At 48.8% G+C, this 20,035-nt stretch overlaps 2 protein-coding genes across 4 annotated transcripts in view; one reads left to right on the top strand and one right to left on the bottom strand.

Annotated features, from left to right (window-relative positions):
* Positions 1 to 5,412, top strand: part of LOC310748713 (phospholipase A2-like) — a gene marked incomplete at its 5' end in the record, with an annotated part of 21,959 nt that extends 16,547 nt beyond the window's left edge. Inside the window, 2 exons of the mRNA XM_083584555.1 lie at positions 1,104 to 1,210; positions 4,541 to 5,412. Coding sequence (XP_083440681.1) covers positions 1,104 to 1,210; positions 4,541 to 4,689 — 256 coding nt within the window. The 3' untranslated portion in view covers positions 4,690 to 5,412. The remainder of the gene's footprint in view (positions 1 to 1,103; positions 1,211 to 4,540) is intronic.
* BFAR (bifunctional apoptosis regulator) lies at positions 5,171 to 20,035 on the bottom strand. Of its 3 annotated transcripts, XM_083585798.1 has the most exons (10): positions 19,860 to 20,021; positions 18,453 to 18,632; positions 17,836 to 17,893; positions 15,823 to 16,150; positions 13,952 to 14,153; positions 12,159 to 12,328; positions 11,645 to 11,789; positions 9,152 to 9,322; positions 6,789 to 6,991; positions 5,171 to 6,155 (listed from the first exon to the last, which is right to left on the bottom strand). In XM_083585798.1, exons 4-10 carry the CDS (start codon positions 16,080 to 16,082, stop codon positions 5,963 to 5,965), a joined length of 1,344 nt encoding a protein of 447 aa, XP_083441924.1. In that variant the 5' UTR covers positions 16,083 to 16,150; positions 17,836 to 17,893; positions 18,453 to 18,632; positions 19,860 to 20,021; the 3' UTR covers positions 5,171 to 5,962. The 3 variants fall into 3 exon arrangements, with proteins under 3 accessions (XP_083441924.1, XP_083441923.1, XP_083441925.1); XM_083585797.1 differs by lacking the exon at positions 18,453 to 18,632 and having other exon boundaries at positions 19,860 to 20,035; XM_083585799.1 differs by lacking the exon at positions 18,453 to 18,632 and having other exon boundaries at positions 19,837 to 20,021.

Below are 20,035 nucleotides of genomic sequence, written 5' to 3'. Positions count from 1 at the left end.
AGCCCCAAATCCAGACTAAAATGTAGGCTAGCAGGTCAGCTTCCCGTTGCTGTTGTTTCGAAGGCATGGAGATGGCAAGCGGGTGCTTTGATCCGCCCCAAAAGAAGGTCCTCCTACACAACTCGTATGGCCAGGAGTTGAGAGGAAGGTGACCTTTTCATAGACTTGGAAGCTCTCCCTTTGCCTTAGAGCTTCGTGGCAGCGGTTGGTTGGCTCCCAGAGAGCTTATGCGTAACTAGGGGCGGGGAATACATTGGGTTCAGTTTGCATTTAAAGACGAACCTGTCCAGTTTGTATTTTATGGGCACTGAAATGAGGCCGTCCTGCAGAAGTCACACTCCTCTGAATGTTGCAATTCAGGAATAATAATTAATAATTAATAATAATAATAGTAATAATAATCCCCAGCCACTCTGGGTAGCTTCCAACAAAATACAGTGGTACCTCAGGTTAAGTACTTAATTCATTCCGGAGGTCTGTTCTTAACCTAAAACTGTTCTTAACCTGAAGCACCACTTTAGCTAATGGGGCCTCCTGCTGCTGCCGCGCCGCTGGAGCACGATTTCTGTTCTCATCCTGAGGTAAAGTTCTTAACCCGAGGTACTATTTCTGGGTTAGTGGAGTCTGTAACCTGAAGCGTCTGTAACCTGAAGCATCTGTAACCCGAGGTACCACTGTATTAAAATACAGTAATGCATCAAACATTAAAAGCTTCCCTAAAGAGGGCTGCCTTCTAAAAGTCTGGTAGTTGTTGTTCTCTTTGACATCTGGTGGGAGGGCGTTCCACAGGGACGGTGCCACCACTGAGAAGGCCCTCTGCCTGGTTCCCTGTAACTTGGCTTCTCGCAGTGAGGGAACCGCCAGAAGGCCCTCAGAGCTGGACCTCAGTGTCTGGGCTGAACGATGGGGGTGGAGACACTCCTTCAGATATGAATGTGTTGTGTCTCTTCAGTTGTCAATACACGCAGGCAGGGAATGCCTTGCCTTGCTTTAACTGTGTGTGCATCCACACATGCAAGTCGCCCTGAGAGCCGCTCTGGCCGTAGGGCATTGTGCAAATGTTCTAAAAACAAAGCCATCATCCTCTCTTCTGGGGCCGGCAGGTGCTGCTTCCAGCATGACTGCTGCTACGGAGAAGCCGAGAAGGAGGGCTGCTCCCCCAAGTTGCAGAAGTACACCTGGGAGTGCGAGAACAACTCGGCCAAGTGTGGTGAGTGGATATTCCCCTGGCGGGGAGGAGCTTTGCTGCCATAACGGCAGCTGTATCTGACAACCTCCCCTCCTGCCCTCTCTTAAAGGTAAAGGGACCCCTGACCATTAGGTCCAGTCGCGAACGACTGGGGTTGAGGCGCTCATCTCACTTTATTGGCCAAGGGAGCCGGCGTACAGCTTCCGGGTCATGTGGCTGGCATGACTAAGCCGCTTCTGGCGAACCAGAGCAGCACACAGAAACGCCGTTTACATTCCCGCCGGAGCGGTACCTATTTATCTACTTGCACTTGGATGTGCTTTCAAACTGCTAGGTTGGCAGGAGCAGGGACCGAGCAACGGGAGCTCACCCCGTCGCGGGGATTCGAACTGCCAACCTTCTGATCGGCAAGTCGTAGGCTCTGTGGTTTAACCCACAGCGCCACCCGCGTCCCTGCCCTCTCTTAGGGATGCACTTTTAAGAGACTCGTTTTGCAGTTTCCATTTCTTCTCAGAACCAAGGGCAAAGCTTGCCCACTTGAAACTGCCAAGCAGGCATGGCTTCAGAACAACTTGGCCAAGCAGGCATGGCTTCAGAGCTGGGTAATGTTGGCAGGGCACCCATGCTGCAGCTGGATCGCTGGAGCCCACCCCGGCCTCCTTCAGCTTCTCCAACAGCTGGCCCCACTGGCATGGAGACTGGCAGCACTGCAGCCCCCAATTGCCCCCTTCATACATCCTGGTGGCCATATCTGCTAATAGCATCAGCAGCCCTCTTTGCCTAGGACCTGAATGCAATGCTCGGCATCCTGACACCAGGCCCTGCGCCGCAGGGAAAACAACACGGCCCTGATCCGGCTTGGATTCTTTAGCTGCTATTCCTGCATTGCATGGGGTTGGACTAGATGCCCCTTGTGGCTCCTTCTGACGCTACAGTTCTGTGATTCTAAGGCCCAAGAGATATTCTAGCTGTAAGCAAGGAACATAGCTGTCAACCGTCCCTTATTTGGCGGGAAACTCCCTTATCCCAGCGCCATGTCCTGCTGCTGTCCCTTACTGATGATGTCCCTTAAATTTCCTGGGTTTCAAAGGAAACAGCTCCTCTCCCTCCCTCCCTGCCAGCCAGGGAGGAGAGAGGCTCCAACTGTGTTGCTTGGCTGCCCGGCCCGCCCCCCTCTGGCCTCCTCTCACCAGCCTCGGCCCCCGGGAGCCCCTCCCCACCAGGACTGGCTGGAGCCTCAGGCCCTTCTGCCGCCATCCTCCTTGCGGCCGACGAACTGAGCGTCTCTCCCTGGGGCCTCCCCTCTGCCCGTCACTGCCGCTCCCGCTCCCGCTAAGCCGTACTGCGGCTGTGCCGCCGAAGGACCCAGATGAGATGGGCAGCCTGGCGCAGCCTATGAATTGCTGAGGAGCCTTGAAAGGTGAGGGCAACCATAGAGAAAGCAGTTCAGAGAGAGGAGGCAGGTGCAGGCAGGTGTTCCAAGAGCTAACCATAGAGGGGAAAGCGGAGGAAGGACCGCAAGCGCTTCTCCCATAGATTTGTAGTGGTAGACTAGCATAGATGGTCTGAACTGCTGGTTTACTTCAGGCGCTATTTTCCCCCCCTTCCTCCCGCCCCGCCTGATGGAACTGAGAGCTGCAGATGGAGCACAAGAGAAAAGATACAGAACTGCAGCAGCATCTTCGTAACTTGGACTTCGTTTTGCGCAAAAAGCGGTTGCTGCTTGTAATTTAATTGCAGTGTTTCATCAGCTGGTGTCTTGAGCAGCAACCTCTGGAAACGAAGGGCTAAAAACCGGCGCTGCTCTCCCAAATTATCTGGTCCCCTTTAACTTCGTATTTCAGCTGATTGACTAAAATCCCTTATTTTGGCTGCTGATCCCTTATTTTCGAGGCTGCTGGTCCCTTATTTTCAAATCTGTAAGTTGACAGCTATGGCAAGGAATTTCAGAGAGGTGTCCATGTCAGATTAAGCAGATGTGGCGAACCTTTGGCCCTCCAGATGCTGCTGAACGACAACTCGGACATTGCAGATTTTGTGTGTGACCGCTGTGAAAAAAGGCAAATTCCACGCTAGGGTTCATTAGGAAAGGAATTTATCACCGTGCTGTTATACAAATCTAGGGGGCGACTGCATTTGGAGTACAGTTCTGGTCGCCTTGCCTCAAAAAGGATATGGAAAAGGTTCAGAAAAGGGCAACTGAAATGTTCCAATGGGATAGAGGAAAGAGGGCAGTTTAGAGGAAAGGCAAGTAAGAGGCGACAAGATAGATTTTTTTAGGATTCCGCATGGCATGGAGAAAGTGGAGAGAAACTTTTCTCCCTCTTTCGTAACACTGGAATTTGTGGACATCTATCAAAGCTGAATGTTGGAAGATTTGGGGTAGATAAAAAGAAAGGATTTCTTCACTCACTGCATGGTTAAATTGTGGAACCCGCTTCCACAGGAGGCAGTGATACCCACCAACTTAATGACTTAAAAAGATTAGCCAAATTCATGGAGCAGAGGGCTGTTGATGGCTGCTAGATGGGAATTGGGAATCTAGGGCAGTAGGTTAAGGGAGGCTGCCCTACCCACTTACAGTGGGACTTACTTCTGAGTAACCACACATAGGATGTGCTTCATTCCATTAGTGATTCTGTCATTCCTAAAGACACTGGCCCTTCCAAGACCCTGGGCATCCAGGTTTATTCAAAATATTTACCGTATTTTTCGCTCCATAGGGCACACCTGACCATAGGGCGCATCTAGTTTTCAGAGGGGGAAATCAAGGAAAAAAATATGATTCCCCCCCCCCCAGCTCTGGGAGCAGCGGACAGACTGCAGGCAGCCTGTGCGCTTCTCCCAGACCTTCTTCCTGCTTTTGCGGGAGGTGGGGGAATTCCCGTGTACTCTTTAAAGGGGCTGCGCGGCTTCTGCTGGCTTTTCTGGGAATTGGGGGAATTCCCTCACCTCTCACAAAAGCCCGCAGAAGCCGCACGCTCTTTAAAGGGTGCGTGGCTCCTGTGGGCTTTTCTAGGAGGTGGGAGAAGGGACTGATGCGGCCAGTCAGTCCCTTCTCCCTCCTGGGGAAAAGCCCGCAAGAGCGAACGGAGCTTGTGTGCGGCTCTTGGGGGCTTTTCCCGCCTGTCTCCCCCCTGCATTCGCTCCATAGGACACACACAAATTTTCCCTTGCCTTTTAGGAGGGAAAAAGTGCGTCCTATAGAGCAAAAAATACGGTAGTATCTAAGTAAGTATTTCATTCCCTCTTGTTCTACTGAAGGCCAGAAAAATCTGCACACTCTGGTACCCATTTTGCGATAACTCGAATGATGGGCTTGATTCCTGGTCTCCCTTTTTCTTTCCACAGAGGATATAGAAGACAAGTGCCAAAAAATGGCTTGCGAATGCGACCGCGAAGCAGCCAAGTGCCTGGCGAGCGCCCCCTACAATTCCCAGTATTTGTTCTGGCCGGATACTTTATGTGGGTCGTTCAACCCTCAATGTGAAGATGATTAAGAAAGGGCGTCACTTGGGCCAGGCTTCACAGACATGGGACGTTCCCCTTCTCGAGTCACTTCTCAAAAACAAATCAAAGCGGCTGTAGATTTCACCCAGCTTTGGATGGGTGTTGTCTAGACCAACTTCCAAATAATTTCAGCCATTCTTCAAACAAGAAACATTTCCCCAAACAGAAGGGGATAACATGCTCCAACACAGCTCCTTGGCCCAGGTGACACAAAGCTGCTTAGCTAACCTCGGTACATCTCATTTCAATTCAGTATGTGATATTCTCCTCTGGGTTATAAGTCTGAAGTGTCGTCCAGAAAGGACTCAGCCCCCAGAGTAACCATTTCCTTATCTAGTATACCCCAGGCAAAAGTTTGCTTGACCATGAAACCTCAGACCAGCCTACCTCACAGGGCTGCTGTGAAGGGAAGAAGGGGGAGAGAGAGAAGAAGAAGGGTTCTTGGTAAAAATGTAATACTAATAATAAATATTAGAAAAAAAATCTTCCGTTTTAATTCTTAAAAATGTTCATATGCAAATCTGAAGATCATATCATTACAAACGCAGAGTCAAGTTTAATTTATAGGGGCACATCATTTAAAATAAAGCTAATCTTGGTTTTGGCATACATTTAACAAGTGGCAGCAGGAGGCGTTCATCTACGTACAGAGGAAAAGCCCACCGTCTCACAATCAATTGGTATTTACGTGCAGAACATATTTTCCCTTTTTTCTAAAAGAAAAAGTGGTAGCAGTTGGCAAGTAGATCTAGTAAATCAATACAGCAACAGAAATTACTTCAAATTCACAAACACGACCAGAGCTGTGTGTGTAAGGAAAAGGGGTCCGGGTCAGGATCTGAGCCATTTTTAGAAGGGTCAGGTGTCTCTTAAGGGTATACAGCTGCTTAACGTGTAAATGCAGGACTCATTTTGCACGAAAAAGGAGCCTGACTGCTTAGATTTCTCATCAGGCTTCTTGTGCTGCATGGCCAGATACAGAGAGTGGCACACAAAGATTGGCGCTTCGATTAGTCCAAAAGCAAACGTTCTGATTAGAGGGAAATTAATTGTTCCTTCTCCTCGAGGAAAAGCAGAAAAGCACCTCCCTTCACTTGTTGCCGGCGTCACAGCTTTGAAAAGAAAGACTTGCTGCAAAAGTAGGTGTGCCATTAAAAAAAAAATCACAAGTTTTGTCACTGTGGAAAGAAAATTAAATTGGCAGCTCCCTGCCACCAGATGGTTCAGGACTGAACAGCACAGTGCCGATCCCAGAACACGCCATCAAAGTACTTGAGTTTCCAAGCGACGGATTTCTTTCACCACAAGATCAATGTTTATAATTGGGTTAAAGTACAAAGCCCAGTAGAATAGGCAGTTGCAAACAAACTGAGGAATAACTGGCCAGAAAATAGCCATGAGGAGTCCCTGGGTGGACACTTTCCAGAAATGGCCCCACATCCGGTGAGGAATTGTCCTAGATGGGGAGGGAAAAGAGCAGATTAGAGCCCTAGATCTCATTTCCGACGGACCTCTGGAACTCTTGCAGAAGCTGCACTAAAAACATCCTTGCGCAACACACAACAGTTCAGGGAAAGCAAACGTGTTCAATCATTTACAGGAAAACACCACCGTAATAGTTTTAAGGAGAGTTTTAAATAAGCTCAAAAGGGAAACTAAGAGAAAGGAGGGAGGGGAGTACCAAAAATGGGAGGTGGGCCTCCAACATGTACAGGAAATGTGTGGTTCACGACGCTCCTTTTCGTTTCAAATGAAGGCTGCTTATCTGGAGCACTGTTAAGTCACGTGCTTTTCACTGGAAAGCAATTTGCTCATAAATGAGACATATCAAGTTAACCTTGGGGACTTTTTGATATCCAAAAATAAAAGATCCCTGGCACACCATCGCACGACTAGCTTTTCCTCCCCTGAGCGGGAAGAAGCTGAGTCACAGCTGGGAGATGCAAAAGGAGGAATCTCTCTATTCAGTGCAAGTTCTCTCTTTGATTTCCGCAAAAAGACAGTGAGAGAGAGAGAAACAAAGGGATTTTACAAGTACAAAAACAGGGTTGCGATTTCTGGAAGGTAGGAGGGCCCGAGAGGGACTTACTTCAGCTCCCTTCTTGACCACAGCCTCCAGAAGGAGAAGAGTTCCAGCACAGAGAGTAGCATGGCATTGACAATGATGAAGCGGGACGTCCAGTAATGCACCTCTAACCAGTCCCAAGCAAACTCAGCTATTAGCTGGTAGGGCAGGAAAGAGTATTTCACAAAGAATTCTCGCCACTGCTTCCAGGCAGGCTCCTTCAGGTCCTGAAAGAGACAGAAAGTGTTCAGGGAAAGCAGGCTGGGCACCACAATAAAATATCTCAGGTTCAAATGTTGCCATCAGAATTTGGTTCGTGCTACTGGCATGCCCAAAATTTATTGACCGCTTTTCCTTGAAAGCAAATAAAAATATTTCTGCCCATAAGTGGCTTAGGATCTCTGTGTGTGTGTGTGTGTGTTCAGTTTTAGCCCAAAGCAAAGCCATTTCAGACGGACAGCAGGCTAAAAAAGCACGCCCGTCAGCACTGGGGATACCGGCATGGCTCTTAAACATGGGTAGGCAAACTAAGGCCTGGGGGCCGGATCCGGCCCAATCGCCTTCTAAATCCGGCCCACGGACGGTCCGGGAATCAGCGTGTTTTTACATGAATAGAATGTGTCCTTTTATTTAAAATGCATCTCTGGGTTATTTGTGGGGCCTGCCTGGTGTTTTTACATGAGCCAAATGTGTGCTTTTATTTAAAATGCATCTCTGGGTTATTTGTGGGGCATAGGAATTCGTTCATTTCTTCCCCCAAAATATAGTCCGGCTCCCCCACAAGGTCTGAGGGACGGTGGACCAGCCCCCTGCTGAAAAAGTTTGCTGACCCCTGCTCTTAAACATGACGATGCTGGTAATCTTGGCAGGAAGCATTTTCTTATCTCAGCATTTAATGCTACAGTGAGGCTTAGGAGTCTGTACTAGGATTTCCCAGGAAGATTTCTGGCAGTGCAATCTCTGGAGCGAGCATATTTTGTCCATAACGGGTATATGCCCCCTTTGGAAAACAGTTACTTTTTTTGCTAAGGACAAGCGAGTATCTCTAAGGAAGCATAACATGAAGGAAAGGCACCCTGTATCACTGCAAATATCTTTTCAAAAAAGGTAAAGGACCCCTGACAGTTAAGTCCAGTCGCAGACGACTCTGGGGCTGTGGCACTCATCTTGCTTTACAGGCCAAGGGAGCCGACATTTGTCCGCAGACAGTTTTTCTGGGTCATGTGGCCAGCATGACTAAGCCACTTCTGGCACAACAGAACACCGAGACCAGAGCAGCGCACAGAAAGGCTGTTTACCTTCCTGCCAGAGCAGTGCCTATTTATCTACTTGCACTTTTTGGCATGCTTTTGAACTGCTAGGTTGGCAGGAGCAGGGACCGAGCAACGGGAGCTCACCCCGTCGTGGGGATTCAAACCACCGACCTTCTGATCGGCAAGCCCAAGAGGCTCATGGTTTAGAGCACAGTGCCACCCACGTCCCTCATATCTTTATGCGGTGGCAATTAATGTATTTGGCGTCTGCCAAACCTGCAGGGGAACACAGAAATCTGCTTCACACTAAGGCTCCGTCTGCACCATACATTCAAAGCAGTATCATGCCACTTTACACAGTCTTGGTTTCCCCCAAAGGATCCTGGGAAGTCTTATCTGTTAAGGGGGCTGAGAGTTGTAAGACACACCTGCTCCCTTCATAGAGCTATGGTTCTAAAAAATGATTTAGCAATCAATCCCAGTGTGTAGAGATAGCCCACATTTTCTACCAGTGATAAACAGCATTTTTAGTTACTTTTTTCTCTTCTCTATACAGTCGTACCTTGGAAGTTGAACAGAATCCGTCTGTTCGACTTCCAAAACGTTCAGGAACCAAAGCACAGCTTCTGATTGGCTGCAGGAAGCTCCTGCAGCCAATCAGTAGCCAGGGAAGCCGCACCAGACGTCTGGCTTCTGAAAACCATTCGAACACTTATTTCTGGGTTTCGATCGTTCGGGAGCCGATTTGTTTGGGAACCAAGGCGTTTGAGATCCAAGGTATGAATGTAATAGTGTTTTGTAAGAATCATGAGTACTCTATTTTACATTTTTCTTTATTATTATTATTTTTGAAATATTTCTTTTTATTATCTTTTTATAAATGTGTTTGGATTCTAGAGCCCAATGTGTTAAAAACCTTCAAAAAATTGTTAAATAAAATGAAATACAAAAGCCCTCATGATGTTTGCCCCATTTTTGCTCCTGGGGCCATTTCTCACAGAGCTTTTAGCGAGAGACGCTGATCTGCAGCCTCAAAGCAATCTGTACTGCTGCCCCCACAAAACCCCTTCCCACTTTTTTGGTGTTCGGGAAGGGGGCACGTTCCCAAGGCGGACGTCTCCTGCTCTTACTTACTAGGAGCTTTGTGAGAATGTCCTCCAGCTCCTCCTCCTGCATGGGACAGATGGTGTGGAGGAAGGGGAGGAAGACGTCCGTGTAATCAAAGAGGTACAAGTAGAGCATGGTGAGCCGAGGGGAGCTCTTCAAGGCGTACAACAGGAACAGTGACTTCCCAGGATGCACCGCCTGGAATGTGAGGAAATGCAGAGAAACGGGGGAGAGTCAGCCGTTAGCCAGAACACATGAATACACGAGGAACAGAAACGGAAGCAAGGGAGAGTGCAAAGGGTCTTTTGTGAAATGCAGCTTTGTCTCAGCAACCTCTTCACCCTCCAGGCGTGTAACATAAGATCCGAGTCATATTAAGTAAGGGTCACATGACCCTAAGTGGGGGAGAGGCTCTATCCTCTTCTGTTCTGGTGCTTCAGAGATCAGAAGCATCATTATAGAGAGCAGAATGAGAGATCACTGCCCCCACCTGACACCCCAGGGCAATCCTGCTCCCTCACTGCTCAGCCCTAATTCTAGATCACCAATAAACCAGTTAAAAAGAACAGGTCCCAACACCAACCCTCCGTTTTCCACATCCCACCACTGAGAAAACTGGGGGGACTTGCCAGCAATAAACTGCACAATGGGGTGCACACTGTAGCATTTGCTCTCAGATGCAGGAAATTCCACAGAAATTGGGGAGACTCCCTGCTCCTTTGTAAAATGGCTTCAAGCCAGGCTAAGATACTTTTATTTTATTTATGTATTTACAGTGGTGCCCCGCAAGACGAACGCCTCGCAAGACGAAAAACCCGCTAGACGAAAGGGTTTTTCCGTTTTGGAGGCGCTTCGCAAAACGAATTTCCCTATGGGCTTCCTTCGCAAGACGAAAGCCCATAGGGAAATCTCCAGGACAGCGGGGAAGCGCAGCACGTCTTCCCCACTGTCCTCCGACCTCCTCCGAAGGCTGGCGGTGGGGCGGAGAGACCTCCTCCCGCCGCCAGCCTTTGGAAGGCTGTTCCGAAGGCTGGCGGCGGGAGGAGGTCTCTCCGCCCCACCGCCAGCCTTTGGAAGGCTGCTCCGAAGGCTGGCGGCGGGAGGAGGTCTCTCCGCCCCACCGGCAGCCTTTGGAAGGCTGCTCCGAAGGCTGGCGGCGGGAGGAGGTCTCTCCGCCCCACCGGCAGCCTTTGGAAGGCTGCTCCGAAGGCTGGCGGCGGGAGGAGGTCTCTCCGCCCCACCGCCAGCCTTTGGAAGGCTGCTCCGAAGGCTGGCGGTGGGGCGGAGAGACCTTCTCCCCGCGCCAGCCTTCGGATGGCTGTCCTGAAGACTTGCAGTGGGAGGAGGGTTTTCCTTCCCACCGCCAACATTCAGAATGCTGTTCTGAATGTTGGCGGTGGGGAGGAAAAACCCTCCTCCCACCGCAAGCCCCGGGAACAGAGGAGAAGCGCTGCGCGCCTTCCCCTCTGTTCCCGGACCTGTCCTGAAGGCTTGCGGTGGGGAGAAAAGCCCTTCTCCGCACCGCCAGCCTGGCAAGCGGTCTCCATAGGAACGCATTAATTGATTTTCAATGCATTCCTATGGGAAACCGTGCTTCGCAAGACGAAAAACTTGCAAGAAGAAAAAACTTGCGGAACGAATTAATTTCGTCTTGCGAGGCACCACTGTATTACATTTCTATGGCACTTTTATCTTCCAAGGAGCTCCAGTTGGTGTTCATGGTTCTCCTCTTCCCCATTTCATCCCCACAACAGCTCTGTGAGGTAGGTTAGGCTAAGAGATGGCGACTGGCCCAATGAGATTCATGGCTGAGCGGGGCTTTGAACCCTGGTCTCCCAGATCCTAGTCCAACACTCAAACCATTACACCGCACTTGGGCGACACAGGCTGAAGACAGGAAGGGGACCAGACTCAAGAGCAGGGCTGGGTCGCAGCAGGGATGCCGAGGATCAAGACACCACAGGGACAGAAGAGCACCGTATTTTTCGCTCCATAAGACACAACCTCCCCCCCCCCCAAGGGGAAATGTGTGTGCGTCTTATGGAACGAATGCAGGCGGGAGGCAGGCGGGAAAAGCCCCCAAGAGCCCCGTGCGGCTCTTGCAGGCTTTTCCCCAAGGAGGGAGAAGGGACTGACTGGCCGCGTCAGTCCCTTCCCCCAGCTCCCGGAAAAGCCCCCAAGAGCCGCACTCCCTTTCACTAGCTGTATGGAACATGTGTGCAGCTCTTGGGGGCTTTTCCCCTGAGGAGGGAGAAGGGCAGCCTCCTGGGAAAAAGCCTGCAAGTGCCGCACACACGCTCCATGTGGCTCATGAAAGGGAGCGCTGAGCAGAGCCTGGGATGCATACAGGCTCTGCTCAGCGCTCCCTTTAAAAATATTTGTTTCCTTGCATTCCCCTTCTAAAAACTAGGTCCGCCTTATGGTCAGGTGCGTCTTATGGAGCAAAAAATATGGTACTTCGGTGCAGGGGCTAAAGGTCTACGGCCACTGGAGGTGGGACTTCCTGTAACATCCTCTCACCTTGTACTCCCAAAGGTTCTGCGGTGGTTTGACGCCCAACATCTTCACACGTTCCAGTTCCGTCATAATGGCCTTCCTGTGGCTACTGTTCTCTACATTGTAGGGAGCCTTTGAGAAGTCCTCGTCCGTGAGCGTCAGCAGGAGCCTGCAAGACCAGGAGTTTACTGTGACACGAAGGAAACACCCTCTGCCCTGTTCCAAATTGCGCTGAACTACCAAGTCGAATATCACCATCAAGACAAGACGGGTCTGTGGATATTTGCACTGAGAGCAAAGCGCATCTGCCTACTCTAGAATTTAGACATGGTCCTAGCAAGATGACTCACAGGGAACTATTGCTAACAGCCACGCTACAAATTAAAAACTTACTTTGAACACAACAAGACTTTTGTTTTGTTTTGCCCCTGTGTTCACATCACCTGAGGAACACAAAATCTTTTATAAGCAAGGCACCAGGTACAATGAAGTTTCTCTCTCAATAATCTCAGAGCATCACCAAAGAGATCTTCCTCACCTCCCATTAACGCGCTCAAGTAAAAACCTCTCCTTGTAGAGGGAAGTCCAGGGTCCCAGCTGCTCCAGCCAGTGTACCACCTCCCCAGCAGTCCATTTGGCAACGGGTTTGTGGACGAGGAGGTCATCTTCCGACTCCCGGCTGCTCCAGTGATAGCCGAGCAAAACTACCTAGAAAGCAGTGAAGAGGGTCCATGACGGGTTATGCACAGTGGTGACTGGGGTGACTATAAAACATATTAAACATATTTCAGATGTTTAATACAAGAGCAAAGCACCCAGCGTGGCCCAAAGGATAGTGCTGGACTTGATTGATTGATTGATTGATTGATTTTAATTATATGCTGCTTTTCCACGACGAGATGTACCCAAAACAGCTTGCAGCAAATATTCAAAAGCATCAAAACAGAGAACACTGGAAATACAAATATTCTAAATACAGAAGATGCCAGTGAATTCAAAATTTAAAAATCAACAATTTAGCAGACACAGAATAATTTCAATATTACGAAAAACAAACAAAAACACCACCACCCAATGTAGGCTTAAGTATAGTCATACCTTGGTTCTCGAACGCCTTGGTACTTGTACGTTTTGGCTCCCGAACGCCACAAACCCGGAAGTGTTCCAGTTTGCAAACGTTTTTTGGAAGCTGAATATCCAACGCAGTTTCTGCTTGACTGCAGGAAGCTCCTGCAGCCAATCGGAAGCCGTGCTTTGGTTTTCAAATGGTTCCGGGAGTCAAATGGACTCCCGGAATGGATTAAGTTCAAGAACCAAGGTACGACTGTACATAAATACAAAGCAAAAATGAACATTCACCAACAGTAAAGTTTCTGGTGCTGGCACTCCAAGGAGCCTGGCTTAAATACAGCTTAGAGGGGGAGATGACATACAGATGGAAAGCCTGTTAGCCAAGGACTCATTGGGTGACTCTGGGACAGGAACACCCTCTCATAACAGCACACCCCATGGGGCTGCTGAGATGGTGATGGAACTCTGCACGGTGGAAGCGCTAGGGAATAATTATGGGAGCCCTGCTGCTGAAGCGAGCACTAAGCTTCATGTACCATGTCAAACATTACTCTTCCCTCTGGGTACCTTTCCACTTTCTAGTCTCCAGCATTTTCTTTGGGGACATCAGCCTGTAGGAGGGGGAAAGAGGTGGAAACCTACCTGGTGGCCGCAGCCAAATGCCAGGCATCCCAGCTACTGAAGAAGGAAAGGCCAAAGCTCAGTGCTAGGGCATCTGCATTTTATCTAGAAGGTCCCAGATCCAATTCCCAGGGTCTCCAAATAGAGCTGGGAATGTCCCCAGTCTGAAACCCTGGAGATTCATGGCCAATCAGTGTAGACAAGCTGAGCTGCATGGATCAATGGTCTGACTCAATATAAGGCAACTTCCAAAGGCAGACAAAAACCAAATCTAGTAGCTGCGAACCTCTATAGCAGCGGTTCGCAACCTGTGGGTCCCCAGATGTTGTTGGACTACAACTCCCATCATCCCTGAGCTCTGGCCTTGCTAGCTAGGTGTGATGGGAGTTGTAGTTCAACAACATCTGGGGACCCACAGGTTGAGAAAGGCTGCTCTATAGGCTTCCCTTCACCTTTCCTGCTCAAGAGAACTAAGATGGAGGGCAATAGGATGTCCTTTGAAATTTCTCTGCAGGGGCCCATTAAGTCAGGAGACTTGTTAAGTTTTCTGCAACTATACAATCAGCTCTTCAAAAACCCATCCTCAGCAAAGCCCTTTATGTCCCACCACCACAGGGCTTTTTAAAGGGGGAGACTTACAGCCACACAAGTTAGCGCTGTCAGCACACCGGAGAAAAACCCCCCTCCTCGAGGATTAATTCGCCCCGCCGTTGGAGCTGCGGAGGTCTGATCGCTCCCGTATTTCTGAAAGGCGGCGAGGCTGAGGGACGCGTCGCTGTTCTGCTGGATGTCGTCCTTCCGCTGCTCGATAGCATCTGGAAACAGTTTTTCGATTGCATCCCTAGAAAAAGAGAGCGTTACTTTGCAAGACTTCTTCCTGCAGTTTGCGGCCAGTCTGTATCTGGAGAAGGAGCCTTCTCCTCTGGGGCACGTGGCTAGAATGCTGGACTGGGGAGACCAGAGTCCAGCTCATCGGTCATGAAGTTTGCTAGCTGTCCGCGGGCCAACTGTACTCTCTTCTCAGCCTTACAGGACTGATAAATGAGCTACCATGAGCTCCACGGAGGATGAGCTGGGTACAAACAGGTGATAACGGTAAGTCGTTCTGCTGGCTAAACCCTTTTAACCGGGGGGGAGGGGGGATATTTTATAACCACATTATCTCATGGACAGGATTCCCAGGGTGCCTGTGGTGGGCGGAGCTAGAAGCAGAAGGGGGAGGTGCAACTGATGTCAATCTCACCTGCAGACGGGAGGCTGCATTTCAGCTACGCAAAACACACACCCCTCCGTTCAGGGAAGCAAGAGGTACCATCACCTTTCAAGGGACACATTCTAGCCACACAAAAATGTCTCAAAGAGGGCAGAGGGTGTGATGTGGGGAGAGGCCTGGAGGAGAACATCTGGCTATTAGCCTGGAATTCCTCCTCCAGTGGTTTGAACTGAAACAGCTGTGGAGAGCACCAAGCGAGCTCTACAGTGGTCTTTCTACCCCAGGGAAGACTCATGCAATACTGAAACGCCGAGACCGACAGTGGAGGGCATTTAGAGGATCTAAGAAGTAAGCCTTTCCCAAACCATGGCATTAAGAACAGCAAAAGTAGAGAAGAGGGGGAAATGAGTGCAGGATTTCTTTTTTTACTATCTATTTTTACAAGTTGTGTGTCTTTGTTTCTCAATTTGATCCTTTTACATGGTTTTGTATGTACTGTGGTATTTATGCACTGTGACTTGCTGTTTTTACTAATTATAATTTAGCAAATATTTATTGTAATTGTTAGGAGTGAATTTCTACCCAATGATTTTTTGCTGACATTTAATTTCATGGTGTGGGACGCGGGGGGCGCTGTGGGTAAAACCTCAGCGCCTAGGACTTGCCGATCATATGGTCGGCGGTTCGAATCCCCGCAGCGGGGTGAGCTCCCGTCTTTCGGTCCCAGCTCCTGCCCACCTAGCAGTTCGAAAGCACGCCAGTGCAAGTAGATAAATAGGTACTGCTTTATAGCGGGAAGGTAAACGGCATTTCCGTGTGCTGTGCTGGTGCAGGCTCGCCAGAGCAGCTTCGTCACGCTGGCCATGTGACCTGGAAGTGTCTCCGGACAGCGCTGGCCCCGGCCTCTTAAGCGAGATGGGCGCGCAACCCCAGAGTCGGTCACGACTGGCCCGTACAGGCAGGGGTACCTTTAGCTTTACCTTTAATTTCATGGTGTACTATGTTATTCTAATAGATTATTGAGTATTACTTCTAGTTGTTTGTTTTAAAGTCATGTTTTTATTATGGCTTTTTTGCATTGGAACAGATTGTTATAAGGTGTATGATCTTTGTTATTTCTTCAGCTTGCAGACCGCCTTGCGTATAGTAATATATACGTTAAAAATGAAATGAAAAATGAAATTAAAAGTATGAAAATCGTAGGACCAACAGTTCTTACTAAGCAAAGAGGGCAGACTAACACATCTCAACCATTGTATGAAGACCACATATCACAGTCCTCGACTGCTAGAATCACCTGAGAAGAATGTTGACTTTGGGGAATCCTTCCCATTTCCCCCTGCATTCTGGACACTCGTTCTTCTTGGAAGACGTCCACCATAACGCCAAGCAATGCCTGCAGAAGCTGTGCCCACAGTTCAAGGTGGTGGGATTGACGAGAATATCATAGCAGCAATGGCAAGAGAATTCGCTGACTGATATCCGCCGGCTGACCCCGGGAGAAGCAGCTGTCTGAACTTCCAGCCTCTCCGACGGCCACGTCAAACCCTCCTCCATGTCCTATTTGTGCCTGCAGCAGCCAGCACAACGCCCGCGCATCCCTAGATCTTGAAGCACGCCACAAGCTATGGGAAGAGAGTGAGCCCGTTATGTCTCTCCGTGAACACAATCCAATGTGTAAAGAAAAATGCATTGTTAATGCAATGAGATAGCTTGTTGTTGTTGTTTATTAAATCTGTGTATTGCCCTTCATCCGAAGATCAAAGGGTGGTTCACAGCATAAAAATACAAAACGAGGACACAACACATAATAAAACAAAAAGAAACCAATAATCCCATTCTCACAAGCTCATTTAAAAAGCCATAGACTATTAATCAGCCAAACACCGGGCTGAAGAGGAACGTTTTCGCCTGGCACCTAAAGATGCATAGTAAAGGTGGTGGGTGAGCTTCCCTGGGGAGAGTGTTCCCCAAAACGGGGAGCCACTACAGAAAAGGCCAGTCATCACGTTGCCACCCTCTGGACCTCTCGTGGGAGAGGCACACAAAAAAGGGTCTCAGATGATAAATGCAGGGTCCAGGTCAGTTCATTGGGGAGAGGCAGTTCTTGAGATACTGTGGTATCGAGCTGTTTAAAGCATTATAGGTCAAAAACAGCACTTTGAATTGGGTCTAGAAACTAATTGGCAGGCAGTGCAGTCGGGCCAGAATCGGTGTAATATGCTCAAATCTTCTTGCGCAACCTGGCCGCTGAATTCTGCACCAGCTGAAGCTTCCAAACCGGCTTCAGAGGCAGTGCCACGTATAACACGTTGTGGTAATCTAACCTAGAGGTTACCAGAGTTCAGACAACAGAAGTTAGGCTATCCCTGTCCAGACAGAGGAGCAGCTGGGTCACCAGCCAAAACTGTTGGACTTTGGACCACTGAGGCCACCTGAGCATCAAGCAACAGCAAAGGATCCAGGAGTACTCCCAAGCTACGTACTCGCTCCTTCAGAGGGAGTGCAACCTCATCAACAGCAGGCAACCTCCCATCCATCTGGTCTAAGAAACCACCCACTAACTGTGCCTCCGTCTTCTCTGGATTGAGTTTCAATTTGCTAGCTCTCATCCAGTCCATTATTGAGGCAAGACACTGGTTCAGCACTTCTGCTGCCTCACCTAAAGATGTAAAGGAGATGCAGAGCAGTGTGTCATCAGCATATTGCTGACCACGTACTCCAAAGCTCTGGATGACCCCACTTAGTGGTTTCATGGAGATGTTAAACAGCATAGGAGATAAAATTGAACACTGAGGAACCCCACACTGAAGGCTCCACAGGGCCAAAGAGCACAGCGGTAATGGGAGAGGCGATGTCTTCCAGTACTAGGTAACTCGGGAAAGGAATGTTGTTGTCACAACAACAAAGGAATTAAGAGTGGAAACAGGCTCTTAATTATCCAATGGAAGGAGTTAATAATGACTAGATCCTTTATTAAGTTATAATCTCTATAGGTGGGGGAAAGAGGAGGCAAGAAAGGAAGATATGTTGACTTAGAGGGCTTTATGGGAACAAAAATTAGAAGAAACTCCTACCAATAGCCAATAGTACAGCAGTTTCTAACCATTTAATTATATGCATTTAAAAACATTTCTATCCAAAGCATTATCAGATTATCAAGATTAGCCAACACTAAGATGTCTGAACAGGACTGCTTAGGTTTCTCAACTGCCAACAAGGCGGGCCAATATAAATTCCCAGTTGTGCCAATGTTACCATCAAGTCTACATGCTTTCCTCCTAATGAAATACAGAATCACTCTACGTACCTGTGGTTGAATCCACATCTCACTAACTCTATTCCTACTAAGGAAAATTTCGTTGGTTCTAAAGGAAGAGATAAAACAGGTTGTTCACTTCAGCAAACAAAAAACCTCTCTTCAGCTGCTGAAAAGAATATTGATCAACAAACTGGCAAAAAGTGTCTCTCGCACACTTTGGAACATGCAAGGGAAATCAAATTAAAAAGTTAATACAACTGCATGCCGAGAAAAGTTGCCTATATCTCTATTCTCCTGCAGGAACAGACTCTAATATCCGCTTTAGAAAATGAAGTCAGAGGCCCCAGAACGTTTGTTGTGTTTACTAACAAATCTGGTTTCTTCCTCCCATGGGCTTTATGTAGAATTGGGAAAGTATATTTTAATGCCATGCTTGTAACACATGGGGGCGTGGCAGAGAGCCAATATGCTGCTCACATGTAGAAGGGTTACACAATCCACACAAACTGTTTGCTAATGGCTACTGCAAAACAAATGCAATCTACCTCTGGATATCACTTGCTGTGGGGGGAGGACAGCAGAGGGGGGGCTGTTGCCTTCAGGCTGTGGGTACTCGAAAGGCAGCTTTTGGAAATGAAATGTGCAACTACTGTACACAGGCCTACCTTATTATGAGCTAGCAAAGCAGTCTTTTTGCTCTTCTAGGCCACAGGTGGGGAACCTGTAGCAATCCAGCTGCTGTTGGACTGCAACTCCCATCATCCCTGACCACTCCGGATGTGGCTGGTGAGATTTCAAGAGTCCGACAACAACCTTCCCTTCCTCTGGATTAAGATAGCCTAATCCTGAATTAAGTTAAGATAGCAAATGAAGCCTCCATGGACAAGGAGTGAAAAGTACCAAATGCTGGGAACAAAAAACAGTGGAAGGTTGCGGCCTTCCATGCCTCATGAACATCCCAGAAGAATCTGCCAACAATTCTTGGAGGCGGTTTGATGGGTAGGTTAGGCACACTTTGGACTGGCCCAGCAAATTTCGCAGTTTCCACACGCATCCTGCCTCATAAAACCTGGGACCTGTAGTTTAAGGGAACTGTAGTTTTGTGAGGGGAAGTTTCTTGTTCGGGGGTTGCCTTAAACGTATTGTGCGTACGCAGCCCTCTCTTTACAAACTTGTCTGGCACCAACACTGCTGTCGTTCTGGCACCCTTCAAACCTATTTGTTTGCTTAGTTTAAATGCTTTTAAAATTTGGTTGGCACCCTGCTTTGCTGATTTTTAAAAGTGCCTCTTTTTAAACAGCTCGGTTACTGTTTTAATTGTTTTAAAAGTTGCCACTTATTTTGTGCGTGCGTGTTGTGCCTCAACGTGCCCTGCCCTCATATAAGTGCCCTTAGCTGAGAGGAATCTCTCCACCTGCGCAGGAACCTTTAAATCTCTGCCTCGTCATCCTCTTCCTCCTCCTCCTCCTCCTTGCCTCTGAACTCTCACCCTGCCTGAAGGGGCTGCCCAGAGAGAGAGGGGAAAGAGCTGCAGGGAGAGAGGAAAGCTCACTTCCTCCCCCTACTCTACCTGAGGGTGGGCTGCTTGCTGGCAAAGCTCCCATGTCATCTCTCACCACCACCACACATATCATCATCATTATCATTATTAGATTATCTCCAACATTGTCCTCCTTAAAGTTAGAATCACAGAATTATGGAGTTGGAAGGGAATCTCCATGTAGAATCGTAGAGTGCAGGCTGACTTGATTTCAACGGGTCTACTCCGAGTATAACTTACTTCTATACAACCCAGAAACGTTTTATATTATAATATCATCATCATCATTTCTGGGTTCTGCCCATGTAGGCCTTACACACCGCAGGCCCGTCGAAATGAACGAACCTTAGTTCCTTCTGCCCATTACTTTCAACGGGTCTACTCCGAGTAAAACAACCTCTATTGAGAACAACAGCAGAAGCAGCAGCAGCAGCCGCGACTCCGCTTCGGCCTTTCCCTCCCCCGCCCCCTGACCCCTTTGGGGGGAAGGGGGTCCGGGCCCCTCCGACTCCCACCTCCTCCTCTTCCTCACCCAGCTTGACAGCGGCGGCATCTCCCTCTCCTCAGCTGAGCCCCGCCGGGATCCGCTTCTGGGCGCGCATGCGTGGTGACGCCCGATGCCCCTCTTTGGCTGACGTATCACTTACGCACGAGCGCCTCTTTGTCGCCGAGAGCGCAGCGCCGACCTGTACACAAACTGGAGGGGCG

The sequence above is a fragment of the Podarcis filfolensis genome, assembly GCF_964270895.1.
Source record: "Podarcis filfolensis genome assembly, chromosome: 14".
NCBI classification, from domain to species: domain Eukaryota; kingdom Metazoa; phylum Chordata; class Lepidosauria; order Squamata; family Lacertidae; genus Podarcis; species Podarcis filfolensis.
The sequence above is the reverse complement of the archived record's forward strand: the minus strand, read 5'-3'. Positions and strand labels throughout refer to the sequence as shown.

Bases quoted from the DNA above. Each gene is read 5' to 3' on its own strand.
- BFAR (XM_083585797.1), bottom strand. From the start codon at position 16,082: ATGGAGGAGGGTTTGACGTGGCCGTCGGAGAGGCTGGAAGTTCAGACA. The intron at 11,790-12,158 runs GTGAGGAAGATC...CTGGTCTTGCAG, and splicing joins CTTGAGCGCGTTAATGGGAG to GCTCCTGCTGACGCTCACGG. The intron at 6,156-6,788 runs GTAAGTCCCTCT...CTCCCCATCTAG, and splicing joins TGGTCAAGAAGGGAGCTGAA to GACAATTCCTCACCGGATGT.